Source organism: Colossoma macropomum, unplaced genomic scaffold (assembly GCF_904425465.1).
Source record: "Colossoma macropomum unplaced genomic scaffold, Colossoma_macropomum, whole genome shotgun sequence".
NCBI lineage: Eukaryota > Metazoa > Chordata > Actinopteri > Characiformes > Serrasalmidae > Colossoma > Colossoma macropomum.
In genome coordinates this window covers 12,196,298-12,210,855 of record NW_023494810.1, presented here as the reverse complement: position 1 = coordinate 12,210,855, position 14,558 = coordinate 12,196,298, and the positions used below count along the sequence as shown (strand labels likewise).

At 39.1% G+C, this 14,558-nt stretch overlaps 1 protein-coding gene across 1 annotated transcript in view; it reads left to right on the top strand.

Annotated features, from left to right (window-relative positions):
- LOC118799498 (growth/differentiation factor 11-like) overlaps window positions 1–14,232 on the top strand; it is a 36,717-nt gene extending 22,485 nt beyond the window's left edge. The window contains exons 2-3 of the mRNA XM_036559418.1: window positions 9,190–9,563; window positions 13,256–14,232. Coding sequence (XP_036415311.1) covers window positions 9,190–9,563; window positions 13,256–13,636 — 755 coding nt within the window. The 3' untranslated portion in view covers window positions 13,637–14,232. The remainder of the gene's footprint in view (window positions 1–9,189; window positions 9,564–13,255) is intronic.
- The last annotated feature ends 326 nt before the right edge of the window (window positions 14,233–14,558 follow it).

Below are 14,558 nucleotides of genomic sequence, written 5' to 3'. Positions count from 1 at the left end.
ACCATCAAAGCATGTTATATGAACGGGGGTGTTCAAACTTTTGCATACATCTGTATAGGCCGGCCACATTAACATTCAGCGGTAGACCGAAATCACTGAGCAAATCTGTTGTGTATACACCAGCTGGCTCTACAATTCCACGTCACGTGACACAACATCCATCTTACTACGTATTCCAGCGCTTAGCATGTGCATGGCAAGTTTTAACCGGAGCAACCCATGTGGAACCAAAAGATACTGGGTATTGTCCCCCAGAAGAATACGATACGGCGAAATGTCGATAAAAACTGGGCTCAATCGTTTCAAACCCTTCCCCCTTTTTAGGCTGTTTGATATTATCCCCCTGAGAACCGAATCTCATTATTTAAAATGTTCCCTTTTTGGATCCCATGCTTTACTGATATCAGGTATCAACTGGCCTGTCACAAAACATGAAAACCCATTTACAAAAACAAAAAAAAAATGCAAATAAATGCAAATAAATAAGTTCACTGGTTTTTCTCTTGTGATTAAGCTGGCAGGGATGGTAGAATAAACTGTTTAGATAGTTTAATGGAAGATTTAAAGGGGATTTTTTCAAAACTCATAAAGTCAATAAAGTCATAAAGATGTAAACAAAGTCATTCAGAGGGGTTTGATGAGAAATGCCTCTTCTTATGTTAATAAGGGTAAAATAGTGGCAAATATGTTTTCTTTGAGGACTGTACAGGCCTTTCAATGCCCCGCATGCATCCCACCACCATAAATAAATAAAAAAATATGTATGTTTTTGGCCAAAACTTTCTCAAAGTTATCATAAAGCAAGGTCTCAGGCAGCATATTCCTGACCATTTCACTTAATAACTTTCTGTGAGGGAGCTTTTAGAGGTGGACGTCTGGTTCCTATCACCACCACTGTGAACAATTTTGACAATTTTGAGTAAGTTTCTGTTGAACAGAATTTCACACCAAACCATTTTAATGGTGTAATTATTTAGAAAAATAGGTGGAGTTCCCCTTTGTGTACACAACTTACTCATAGCAGAATCTTAAATACGGAGGTCTTAAAAGTAAGTAATGCTATTTGGAACCCTAGGATTCCTAAAGGGCTTTATATGGGCCCACATTGCAGTTCTTGCGTATTATTCTCAAAGTAGCTGCCAGAGGGCCTGTATAAGACACTCAATAATAGGCTTTAATAACTGAATAATGTACCCAGGGTACCACCACTGTGCACAGCTCTGACTTTCTAGAAAGGAGCATTTCACACCAAAACACTCTGTATGACTTTGTTTACATCTCAACCATTTAATTATGTAAGAAATTTTCAAAATGGGTGGAATTCCCCTTTAAGGACCCAACGCTCACCCCCTGTGCACTGCTGCTGGTGTGTGTGCACATGTGTGCATGTGATCTAAAGAGACAGGCAGCAGGGTGTGTGTGCCGTGGCCTAATCCTTTGAGTCGATCTCTGACATTGTCACTGCTGAGGGCGTTTGGCAGGGGTCACTTCAATTTAGCTTGTGCAATTGCTTGGCAGATCTGTATCAAGAAACGTGCCGTATCCATTCCAAGTCACTTTCGGTAAAAGGCAGCCGCTTGCTGTCATACTCCTCCCGAGTGTAATGTGGTATATAATGTGTGTGCACGTTGTTGAAAATAGCAGATCATGTTATAGGAAGCTCATAATTTGTGCACATATTCTTAACCAAGTGTGTAGAATTTTTAGCATAGAAATGCTGGTACAGTAAAATTGTGTCACCCAATCTGTAAACAAACAATAGAAATAATGTAGCAACAACGTAGAATCTATAAGTTATATTCAAATATTTACACTAGCGTTAAAGTGTGGAATCAGTATTTTAATAATATAAACCAATTTGGTTGCAGATGCATATTTTTTGCTAATCCTGTCTAGCTTTCAAATTCTTAGCTCTAACACTGATGAAGTTATAATAAAGGTAATACCAAATTTTCATCATATGTAAAAAGCGGAAATCACATTTCAAGGCAGATAACTTGACCAAAAATAATGTAAACAGGGAATTACAGTATATCATTCATGATTTATTAACTTCTTTTAAACATAATTCTTGAAATACTGAATAAAACTTCTAAAAGCACCTTTTAGTGAATTGATGCAATATTTAAACCCACATTGTAGAAGTTATTATTGTACATAAAGTAACAAAAAGTGGTTAATTTGGCAAGTGAGTGTAAACTTTTGAGTGCTGGTGCACTACACAGTTAATATGCCATTAAGATAAACAGCTGTGAAGCAAACAACCACATTACACTCAGCACAACTGAGGAAATGCAAAAATAATGGAAAAAATGGGTATCGATATCAGGCAGATATCAGCAGAAAATGCTGGATTGGATATCAGAAGCAAAAAGAATTAATCTAATCCTGTAACAAATCTTATATATCAAATGTAGGTATTGATATCGGAAGAGGTGGTTCAGTGCCGTGTTTTGAAAAGGTAGGCAGAAGAATTATGTAAGTGAAAGCAAAATAAGAGACTGATTGGTTCAGTAAGACTTTTCAGTATCAGTTGCTTTAACGTTTTAAGGTCAGTATGGCCTTATTATTTTTCTTTATTATGTTTACTGCTTGTTTTAATTGTTATAATCAGAGATTTTTGATCCTTATTTTGAGACTGCACAGTACAGTGTTTGTTAAACTTGACAGTGATACTGATGCTCTGCAATACTAAAAGCGGCAGAAGGCTACAATATGCAAATTAACTTTTTAACCAGTCACACTCTCTGGCCAATCACAGCTCCAGATGACTTTCTGTGGATGTTTTGATATTCGTGTAATTCAACAAAAGTAAATAATTTTGGTCAAAATAATGTAGGCTGACCTGTAACTATGTATGATTATTGGTTCACTATTGTATTTCTCATATATTGCAAAGTATTGCTAGTATTTTGTCCGTATTATGTAGCCCTTATTTATTTTCACAGATCTACTCAAAGTAATTCACAGCAGATTATTTCAAGGTGGCTGATACATTTCTTTAACAGTTTCCTATTAACCTGCCACCGGTGCTGTGGCACTATAGCAGAATAAGTCAGATGTATGGATGGATTGGATTGTGTTGAATTGTATCATGAGTAGCATGTTAGCTTGTGGCTGGAGCATTAGATCAGAACTCTTTAAAAACACAACTTTTCTGTCAAATATTGTTCCTTAATAATGTTGAACGCTCAAATAAACTCCACATGGAAACTTATAAATATTCACACGAGGTAGACTTTCAGCCACTCCTCATTTTTACTGTATTGTAAAACATATCAATTCGAGATACCTGTGTATTCTACCACACCAAATAATGAATTTTGGGAATCGATACATCCCTCAAAACTGCCTTTGCATGATATAACACAGAGTCGCCTCATATTTTCTCTACGCATGCGAATGTCAGCAATATCCGGTGTAGCAGTGTTTTCTCCCCTACAATCACAGGCCCAGTTACACGATCACTTGGCATTTTATCACCGGCACATAAACATTACGACAGCACCGACGTTAATTGCCGTGACCTCGTCAGCCCGGAGCGAGGAACATTGCCATATTGTCTCTCCAGCGTGAGACACTGTATAATTTACACTCGCTAATGACTGGACCTGCAAACCGGAGCTCGAGGACCTTCCCGCTCACTTGCTTGGCTCCTCGTCAACTTTCCACTCAAGCCAGATAATGGATATTCTATCTTTACCTCATTAAGTTCATGTCCCCTTATGCTGCCCCGTTAATTTGATTACAACACTCTGAGGTAACACTGGAGTTGCTGAAAGAGAAATGTGGTCCTGTTTTCTCTCAGTTGGCCTGTAAACAGTTGGTGGGTTTTGGTGGAAACTCCAGAAACAAGGCTCTGCGTTGAACTAAAGTGCCTTTTGTTGGCATTGTTGAAATCAGAAAATCAGGAAAAAGAGTCTTTAAAGCCTGGTTGATATGGGCCATAAGTGATAAGCACTCAGGAGAGCATTAAGCCTGACTTGGCATGCTAATTTTGCTGCATTAGCATTAGTAACTAAACTGTTATTCCTGTATTTCAACCTCCTCGGTATTATTACGATTAGAGGTGCACAAATCATAATTTGTATGGCTGATTCTCATTTCTTTACAGCCAAGAATATTTTTTTGGCTGGTTTTTATTAGCCTTAAACCTGAAGCTCAGACTATGTGGGCTAAATGAACAACATGTTAGCACATGTCAAGTACTTTCTATTAGCCAAAGTCACAATGTGTATAATTAGAATAGATTATAATTATTTTTACATGATCATTTTCTATCCTCCCTTTATCTCTTAGAATTAAACAGGCTGTTTTTGTTACTCTTCCTTCAAGACTGATATATGTACATAAGCTCTGTTCTGATTGGTTGCTCTGGATTGTACTTCATTCAAAAAGAATTTGGGCTGAAACACTCCTTATAACTTTGGTGCAAGTGGGCGGAGCTAAACAGTTATAGGATGAATAGGTGGATATATGTAAATTAGTTGGTTCTCGTGACATCAAAAAAGTTCAAAACAGGCTGTTTTTACAGCTTAGTTTCCAAGCGAGGGAAATTTGGTTGAAAAATCAGTGGCCTCTTTAAACAACATGAATCAAATAGTGGATAGTACTACTGCCCTCCAGGTTGCGGGCTGGTGTCCAGTCCCTTCTGCCCACACTACCTTGATAAAAGTCCTTGGGCAAGACTCTGCATTCACCTGCCTCTGTAACAAGTCGCTGCGTATAAGAGCATCTGCCTAATATTACATATATGCCAAAATGCCATAGATGTAAGAGGTGACTGGCTGTTTAGCACAGTGAGCGAGTCACGATTATGATATTTTACGATTAATTGTCAAATAAATGATGGTGATTAACGATTTAGTTATCTGTTTTTGTTTTTTTTGTCTGCACGAGCCTAAAGTGGCCAAAATAACTGATGAGCTGTCTTTCTTCCCAGCTACATTTACTCAAACAAATGTCTACAGCAACACAGAATCATGTGCTGTGTCATGCAAAGCTACACTTGTTTTTGGGATGGAAAATGTAAACAGTGTTCTGCTAGCATACATTCTAAAAACATTAGAATTAGCTAAAATATCAAACAAACGTTACACACGCTGCCCTCTAAATGTTACAGCATTAACTGTGTCAGAATGATGAGTCCTATGATGTGTCTTAATGAATTTACTCTTATCTTTTATTTACATTTATTTGCCTTAATCCAACATATTTAAGTCACATTTACATTCTCAGAAATAAGGTAGTAAACTATCACTGGGGCAGTACCCCTCTTGTCACTGTGGTGGGACCCTCAAGGGAACATCTCAGTACCTTTATTCAGGGAACATAATTGTACCATAATCCATTAAAATGACATTTTCTAAGTTGTACTGACTCCACACCCCCCGTCTCGTCTCCAGGCTTTTTATTTTATTGTTCTGTTTTAAAACATTAGGTTATGAAAAGATACAAATATGTACTTTTCACCTGTATAAACCTATTTAAGGTACACAATTGGAACTTCAAACCTCTGTTGAACCTTTGAGGAACATTTGTATTGTTTGTACCTTGATAAATGAAAAATGTACCTCCACAGAATCTTTATTCCTAACAGTGCAGCTTGTTGTGACATATGATTGTGAAATCTAATGACTGTAGTCAGTTTAAATAACTGCTATCATCTCATATATCTGTGTTTATCTCAAATAGCTGCCAGTAGGTGATTATGTAATACTTGTGACAAGCCTAGAGTTGTGTATAATTTTGTTATGACATTTCAGTTCGGGTTCAGCAGCTGCGTTCAAATACAGCGCAAGAGCACTTACCTGCCTCACCTTAAACACCTCATAAAACTGAGATCAGCCAAATTACGGATAATAAATTGGCTGATTGCAGGTCTGCATGAGTCCGAACATGCATCCCTAATAGCTACCCCTTTTGCTCGTTTCTTATTTTCAGTGTCACTTGCTCGGTCCTGCTCCCTCTCACCTTTCTTGTTCTTGGTTGCCACATCGTTTTCTTCTTCTTCCCGTTCATCTTCATGGTGGCTTTGCTGCTGTTGTTGTACTGTGTCATTGCTGGAGTTGCTGGTTGGCTGAGAAGAAACAATAGAGCAAAAGTTAAAGTGAGAACTTTCTGTGCTTGGGTGTACATGAGAACCATCTCTGTGCTAGAACTGTGGTGTGACATGATTACTCAATCATCATCTCCAAATGACACATTTCTTTGTGTTAAGTTGTGCAAATATTTAGTTATTAATTTAGTTAGTAATTTATTTTTATCTATCTATATTTATTCTGTGGGCCTCCAGCAGGAAGGGCCCCGGGGCGAACGCCCTCACTGACCCTCCTTCTGCCTGTGCCTCTGCCATAGGGCTGACCTTGACCTTCAAACTCAATTTGGCTATTAAGCCTGACCCCTCCCTGCACCACCAGGGATGTAAAAGGCTGACAGTGCTGACCCTTAATCCCATTTCTTAACTGGACCTAGGTCTCCAGATGACCTCTTGACACAGGAAGACCTTGCGGGTTGCCGGAGCAACCTCAGATTTGCACGTGATTGACAGGTCCCCGTAGTTTATGTAAAATCGAAGAGGCATACTTTTCCCTGTAGGAAACAGCACACATGGCTCGAGATTGTTTCGTATGTACAAGCCATTTGCTCTTCAGAGTTGTCTTGTTATTTGGAGCATCAAACACGTTCCTATCTACTGCACAAGCTTGTTAGTTTATTGCATTACATTTAGAATATTTATTGTTTATGAAATGTGGGGGAAAAAAAACTGTTCCCCTCATATTTGTTCTCTTGGGGGACAAATAGGGGCTTCAGCCCACATGGTCTTCACAGGTCCCCGCTGTTCATTTAAGGTACTGCAGGATTGTGTTCACATTTTAAATCAGAGTGAGTCTGAACTCATGACACGTTCTCCTTCTGTACCATGATGCATTTGAGAGTGAAACAGGGAGAGTCTCTGACCTAGCTGAGCAAGTGGTATAGTAATGGGGGGGTGTGCACCAACCCCACTGGAAAATGTTGTAGAGGTAGGGCAAAAGTCATGATATTTTTATGGAAGATTACAGGAAGACAAGAACGTTGTATTTTTAATGGTATGATATGAGCCATATCCTATCCTACCATATCCTACATTTTTCTTGTATTTTATGTACTTGTAACATATTTCAGTCATAATTCATTTAAAAATGACCATTTTCCAACCTTTCTTTATCCCTTAGTATTGAACAGGCTGTTTGTTACTGCACCTTTATGACTGATATATGGAAATGAGCTCTGTTCTGACTGGCCGTGCCTCATTCAAAAAGCAGCCCAGGCTGAAACACTCCTTATAACTTCAGTGTGAGTGGGCGGAGTTAAACTGCTGTGGGCTAAATAGGTGGATATATGTAAATGAGTTCTATCTATCTATCTATCTATCTATGTATTTTGGAAATAAATGATCATTGACAAGTTGCTCATTTGATAATATCGTAAAAATGTAGACTAAATAAAAGTTTGAAAAACACGAAACTCTGAAAGTCATGTGATCACTCATTTAAGAACAGCTCTTGAATTCCTGTGTGTTTATGTAATTTTACTTTGTTGATAAAGTTTGAATTTGTATGCCAATGAATTTAAATTACCTCATTGACAGAAAAGAAAATAAACTAAAAACCTAAATTAGAAAATGCTCTGTTAAGAAGTCAGTGTTCTGGAAAGAACTCAGATTCTCATATCAGTACTGCATCCGCACACGGATTTTAGTCAAATCCAATGTCTACCAACATTGCCTACCACCGGAGATCAACTTGAAGACAAATATCCACCTCAAAGCAGTTGTAGTTTGTCAAAAGTCCCCCAAACTTCAAGATGTATCATCAGCGGGGGTTTCCTAGTCTTTAAACTGGAAAATCTGACTACAATGACTACAGGACAGTAGAGCTTAGGAGCTTCCATTCACACTCACTATTGCACGTCTACACAGGAAAGCTTTGAAGTGAATTACAAATATTCTTCTTTCTTAATGTTGCAGTGGTACAGTTTAAGACTGTAATCATACTGTACTACACTAAGGTTAAAGTGGTAATCCATGCACTGTTTTAGAAGGTAAATATTATTCAACGGCCTTTTGCAAAAAGAGGCTCCTTTGTCAACTATTCACAACAAAACAGGTCAGTTTGTTCTTTGGCCAAATCCTCACAATAAAACAGGACACTGCTTTGATTGCATTGCTCACAGCTTCATGATCTGGCCACATGCCATAACAGCCGTCCCAATTAGCAGATCAGCGTTATAAATATGACCACACACTTTGAGAGGTGGGGATGAGGGGGTCTCTTTTGCTGATGATATAATTTGTCATTTTATAAGAAATTTGTAATCGTGACTGAACGTTTTTCTTGCGTGCTGAGGTTGAAGTTGAAAATGTCCAAGGTGGAGCCAAAGTACCTAAAGTTGAAGGCCACTGTCCAAGGTGCTGAAGAGATATAGTTCTGTCGCTAACTTTGGAGACCAGATTATCTACAGTTGACTGACACTGGTTACTTGACTGGCTCCCAGCTGGCTGGAGAATATTCGTATATCTTTTTTAATATAAATTTGGAATCTGTTGGAATGATTTATCATTCTTTCTGTAATAATGTTAAAATATTTCATTTTAATGGACTTCTACTCCCAAGAATGGGACATTCAAGGTACAGAAGTTTGTAGGCACCAGTGTTTCTTCTGAAATGAAGGGTATTAATAGGAAGTTTGTCCTCCTTTCCTCCTTTGCTTCCGTAACAGTCTCTACACTTCTGGGAAAGCTTTATACTGGATGTTGGAACATTGCTGTGAGGATTTGATTGAGCATTAGTGAGGTCAGGTACTGATGTTAGATGATCGGTTCTGGATCACTCCAACTCATCCCAGAGGTATTGGATGGAGCTCAATCACTCCAGAGAATGCAGCTCTACTGCTCCACAACCCAGTGCTGGTGGGCTTTATACCTTTCTAACTGACAGTTGGCGTTGGGTGACCTTAGGCTCATGTATGGCAGCTCCAGAGCATCCAATTCTATTGGTCAATGCTTTTCAATGGAGATTTAACAAGTTGCATCAGCAGTGGTTGCAGCTGAATTCAGTAATGGGATGTCTGGATACCTTTAGACATATACTGCACCTTGGCATTACTAAATGACTGAAATACCATGTCCTTTTCATCTCTCCACAGCGGAACCGATAGTGCAAGTGGACGGAAAGCCCAGTTGCTGTTTTTTCAAGTTCAGTCCGAAGCTGATGTTCACCAAGGTTCTGAAAGCCCAGCTGTGGGTGTATCTGCGGCCCCTGCAGCAAACCTCCACAGTTTACCTTCAGATCCTCCGACTCAAGCCTGTCACTGACCAGGGCAGCCGGCACATCCGGATCCGCTCGCTCAAGATTGAGCTCAATTCGCGATCGGGCTACTGGCAGAGCATTGACTTCAAGCACGTCCTGCAGAACTGGTTCAAGCAGCCACATACAAACTGGGGGATTGACATAAATGCGTTTGACGAAAGTGGCAACGACCTAGCTGTGACCTCTCTGAGACCTGGAGAAGAAGGGCTGGTAAGGACCCTTAGACCTGCTACCCAAGAGCCATTGAAGTTAAATGAGTTGGTGACACAGGATTTTAAATGTTTTCAAATCATTTAAGCTGCCTAGGGCTTGGTTTATAGTTTCAACATTTACCATAAAAAATATGGAAATGTTTTGCTCAAATATGCAGAACCAAGTCTTAGTTTAGCAACTGATAAGTCTGAAGCCTTAATAGCAGAGAGTTCACTGTCTCTGTTCCTCTGTAATTATACAGCCTAGTTCAAATGATTAAAACTAGCCTTGATTAAAACTAGCCTTGATTAAAACTAGCCCAGATATCCAGATTTAATGGGACATTCCAGCCAAAATGAAGAGCTTAACCTTCGATACATCTGTTGTAGACGTGATTATTGGCCCCTTATTTGCCATGTTAGCCTCTGGAGCGACATTTTCCAGTAAAGGCATAGGAAATTTCTCCTGATGATACATCTTGAAGGTTGGGGGACTTTTGACAAACTACAGTTTCTTCTGCACGGATATTTGTCTTCAAATGATCATTTCAGTGGACAGAATGGTTTACACAAATGACAGAAATGGCTGGTCAGATGAGAAAGATAACAAGCTAAAAGCTAAAGTTAGCAAGGCATGTTAGCTATTTGGCTATGTAACTAGATACCTTACCTCAGTTTTGCTTCTTTTCTCTGTCTGAAAGGGTTAAACATTTGTCTTTGGCATCCAGATTCTTCTGAATATAGATAGAATCAAATTTTTCTGTTTTTGTTTTTTTCCGAGGACTGAGCAAAGAGTTACACTCATGCTAGCTTGGTTGTGTTTATTAGCCTATAGCTCAGTGGCTAGGCTAGTTAACCTTTGCTACATCCGTTGTAGACGTGATTATTGGCCCCTTACTTGCCATGTTAGCCTCTAGAGTGAGATTTTCCAGTTTAAAGACTAGGAAACCCCCCCCTGATGATACATCTTGAAGGTTGGGGGACTTTTGACAAACTACAACTGTTTCTGGATGGATATTTGTCTTCAAATGATCATTTCAGTGAGAGAATGGTTTACACAAATGACAGAAATGACTAATTAAATGAGGAACACAACAAGCTAAAAGCTAATGCAAGGTAGCTGTCTGGCTAAGTATATACCTTACCTCAGTTTGGCTTCTTTACTCTGTCTGACAGGGTTAAAAATATGTCTTTGGCATCCAGATTCTTCTGAATAGATGGAATCAATGTTGTTGTTTTTTTTTTTTTGAGGAGTGAGCTAAGAGTTACACTAACGCTAGCTTGGTTGTGTTTATTAGCTTGTAGCTCAGAGGCTAGGCTAGCAGACAGTTGGTTGCCACCACAGAGATTCCCAATGGTTACATGATGTTATTGCATAATGCATGCTGGGTGAAAACACTGACGAATGAAGACATGAAAACAATACAAAACTGTGAATTTTGTTAAACTGAGCTATATAACATGCATAACATGAAAAATACCATAAACTCTACTTATAGGCTGTTCCACATGTCCGCATTTCATTTTAACATTTTTTCAGTCAGCACTAAAGAGCAGTTTAGACAACAAACAAACAGAATTTCCAAAGCTTACTCCTAAAAAATAAAAGTCCCAAAAGGGTTCTTTGGAGCGATGCTATAGAAGAACCATTTTTGTTTGCCTGAAGAACCTTTCAAAGGCTGATTCTAAATGAGATCAGTGTGTAGCATGTTTTTTGAAGTTTAAAGAACCTCCACAACATGTAAAGGTCTGAACCAGTTAAAGGTTCTTCTCTCTAGACCTGTACATCCAAGCCAAGAACCATTTAGGAACCTATTTTTAAAGGTATAAAATCAGTTATTCCAAAATAGTATTCTCAGGAAATGGAAGATGGCAAAATAAGCAGAAGTGTGGGTAAAACATGATTGTTGACAGGTACTCTCATACATACCATAGTCCATTGTCGGCCCTCCAAAGGGCAAGTTTGTTTCCCCACAAGTCAGTAACAGCCCATCCCTTTGCACAGCAAGTTGTTTTTAAAAGGGAGGAAGAAAAAAAGATCAGAGACTCTTTAGCGAGAGTACAAAAAACAACATAAAAAGCAGAGAAAGAATGAAACTCCCCCTGGACCTCTTGGGGTTCTCTCCTCTTTTTCTTTATCCAACAAAGAAAGCAGAGTACAAGCTGACAGGATCTGACCTCAGTGGCCTCTTGGTTTGTTTCCCCCACCAGAGAGCCATGGTAAACTCCTGCTTGCGTCCAGCTGCTTTGCCACAAGACGAGATCAGTGCTTTATGGAGAACAATGAAACGCGAAGACACTGGATTTAAAATCTCTTGAGAATTACTAGGTGCGTCAGGGTCAAGGTTAGGACAAAAAAAGGAAGTCAAAGGTCAAGTATAGCCTGTAGAATGTCAGCTTTTTTTCGAATTTTGACAACTTCTCACAGCTCACAGAGCCTGAAAGGATTCCTTACATTTTAATTAGCGATTACATCACTAACGTGAGCTTCTCAGTAAATTGTAGCATCAGTAAAACTGCTCAGCGTATCTGGCAGTGGGTACAGCTTAAGGCGCTGGCTCATCTTTAGTTTTGCACTGGAGATATGAAGCTAATGTAGGTGACAATAGAAATTCATGCTCCACGCACTAACTGCATGCCTAAATCAACCGTGTCAACTTGTTAAGCAATCTCAAATAGATTTGGTTAAGTGGTTTCTGTCACTGTGATCCCCACTACTGTTCAAAAATATGGAATCATATGTCATATTAATATTTTATCACTGTCAGAACAAAACCTGATACCTCCAAAATGGTCATTTTATAGGACAAGGAAAAACATTCTTAATCTGTGATGGAAGTTATTGGAGCAAGATTTTATTCTAAGCCATTTTGGAGCCATTTTTTTCTGTTGCTCCATTTATAATGAAACTGACACAACATAAAGGCCAACTGGCATTTTAAATCATGTGAATAAATGAAAAATAAAAAAAAAAAACCCTGAGATTCATTTTGTTCCATCAGCGATTTCTACGCATTCAGTAATAACTTATACAATGATTTGGGAACAGTGAGAAGTTATGACATGGCAAAAAATAGTACATTATGAAATACAACTGATGATATGCAACTGTAATTATAATTTTCTTTGTCAAAAAATGTACTATAGATATGGTTGAATACTGTATGAGTCATTCTGGATATTAATTTTATAATAAGGTTTCTAAATCTCAATTTTCACAGCAAATTCTTGAAACTTATAGACTATTAGCATCATTTTAAACTTAATTTATACATGTATCTGCAACAGATCTGCTTTTATATTACTGAGAACAGTGATACCCCACTTTTGAAAATGGACAAGCTAAACACTACAGTAGTGTAACTGTAGTATCACATTTTAAAAATACTATCGAGAACTACCTTAAAATGATTGTCTTTCAGCGTTTCGCCACTGTCCACTAAAAGCTAAACAGGCCTAATTATGCTCTCTTTGTAATAAAACATGCACTCATTCAGTGTTTAGTACTGACGATACCCACGATATGCTCAGAGAAGCATAATGTGATGTAATTTATCACAATAATGATAAATATCGCCACAGTGTCCAGCCCTACATCCAGGGTGGATTGCCTAGTAACACTGTTGTAGTCATCAAGGCTTGACCCATCTCCCTGTTTAACCTCGCCATCTCTCTCCTCCCCTCTCCTTCTCCTCCCCCCCTGATCTCCAGCAGCCGTTCCTGGAGGTGAAAGTTCTCGAGACCACCAAGCGCTCGCGGCGGAACCTGGGTCTGGACTGCGACGAGCACTCCACCGAGTCCCGTTGCTGTCGCTACCCGCTCACGGTGGACTTCGAAGCGTTCGGCTGGGACTGGATCATCGCGCCCAAGCGCTACAAAGCCAACTACTGCTCGGGTCAGTGCGAGTACATGTTCATGCAGAAGTACCCGCACACTCACTTGGTCCAGCACGCCAACCCCAGAGGCTCGGCGGGCCCATGCTGTACCCCCACCAAGATGTCTCCCATAAACATGCTCTACTTCAACGACAAGCAGCAGATCATCCACGGCAAGATTCCCGGCATGGTGGTAGATCGCTGCGGCTGCTCTTAGACAAACGCACAACTCGTTCAGGCTTGGAAGCGTGCTCCGCTGCGCTCCCGCCACGTCTCGGAGTGTCTCTGTTCCCCCTTTTCCCTCCTGTCCTGGAAGAGCTACACAAAACATAAAGGAGGTCTTTAGTTTATCACTGTAGTTCAAAAGATAACAGAATAATTCATTGTAAAGCAGTATAAACTGAGGCCGACTGGCAGAGATTTCTATGAATGCTTTTAAAGGGTGAGTGCTGGAAGACCGGCTGGTGAGCGGAAAGTGAGATAAAACAAATGGAAAAGAGACAAAACGTATACCTTTTATGTTCTTATGTTCCTTTTTTTTGATAGTTATAAAATAGATTATACGCCAGATTTTTAAGCCTTACATCTTTCATCCTGCTCTGTGAAATGGGCAAAATACAGTACTGAGAAGAGTTTTACTGTACCCTGGTCCGTCTATAAATATTGGGAGAGTGAAGTCAAAATTGCCCCGTTTTGGGCTACAATTACGAATTTCCCATCACAGCTGTGTGCTCAGTAATATACAGTCATAAACTGCAAAAGTGGTTTGTTGGTTCAAACTTAAAACATTAACACACAGTTTAACTGGGTTCATTCAGCTCAAATAAGTAGTTTGAATAAAACAAATCGATTTTTTTTTTTTTTTGATGAACATAATATTTTACATCAATTCAAACCTCAGAAACACTTCAAATCAGCTTCTGCCCCTTTTTTGAAAAAGTTTGAACACTCCTGGTCGACTTTTCTGCAAATGTTAGTGCTTAATTTCTATTTATTTGTTCAGCTTAACATATTGAAATAAAATAAAACATAAAATGTGCCATAACCTTTAGGCAGGCCATCTTGTATGTTTTATTTTTCCCCAATACATTAAAGCAAATAAATAGTAATTTTCACTTAGAAAATCAACGTGTCATTTG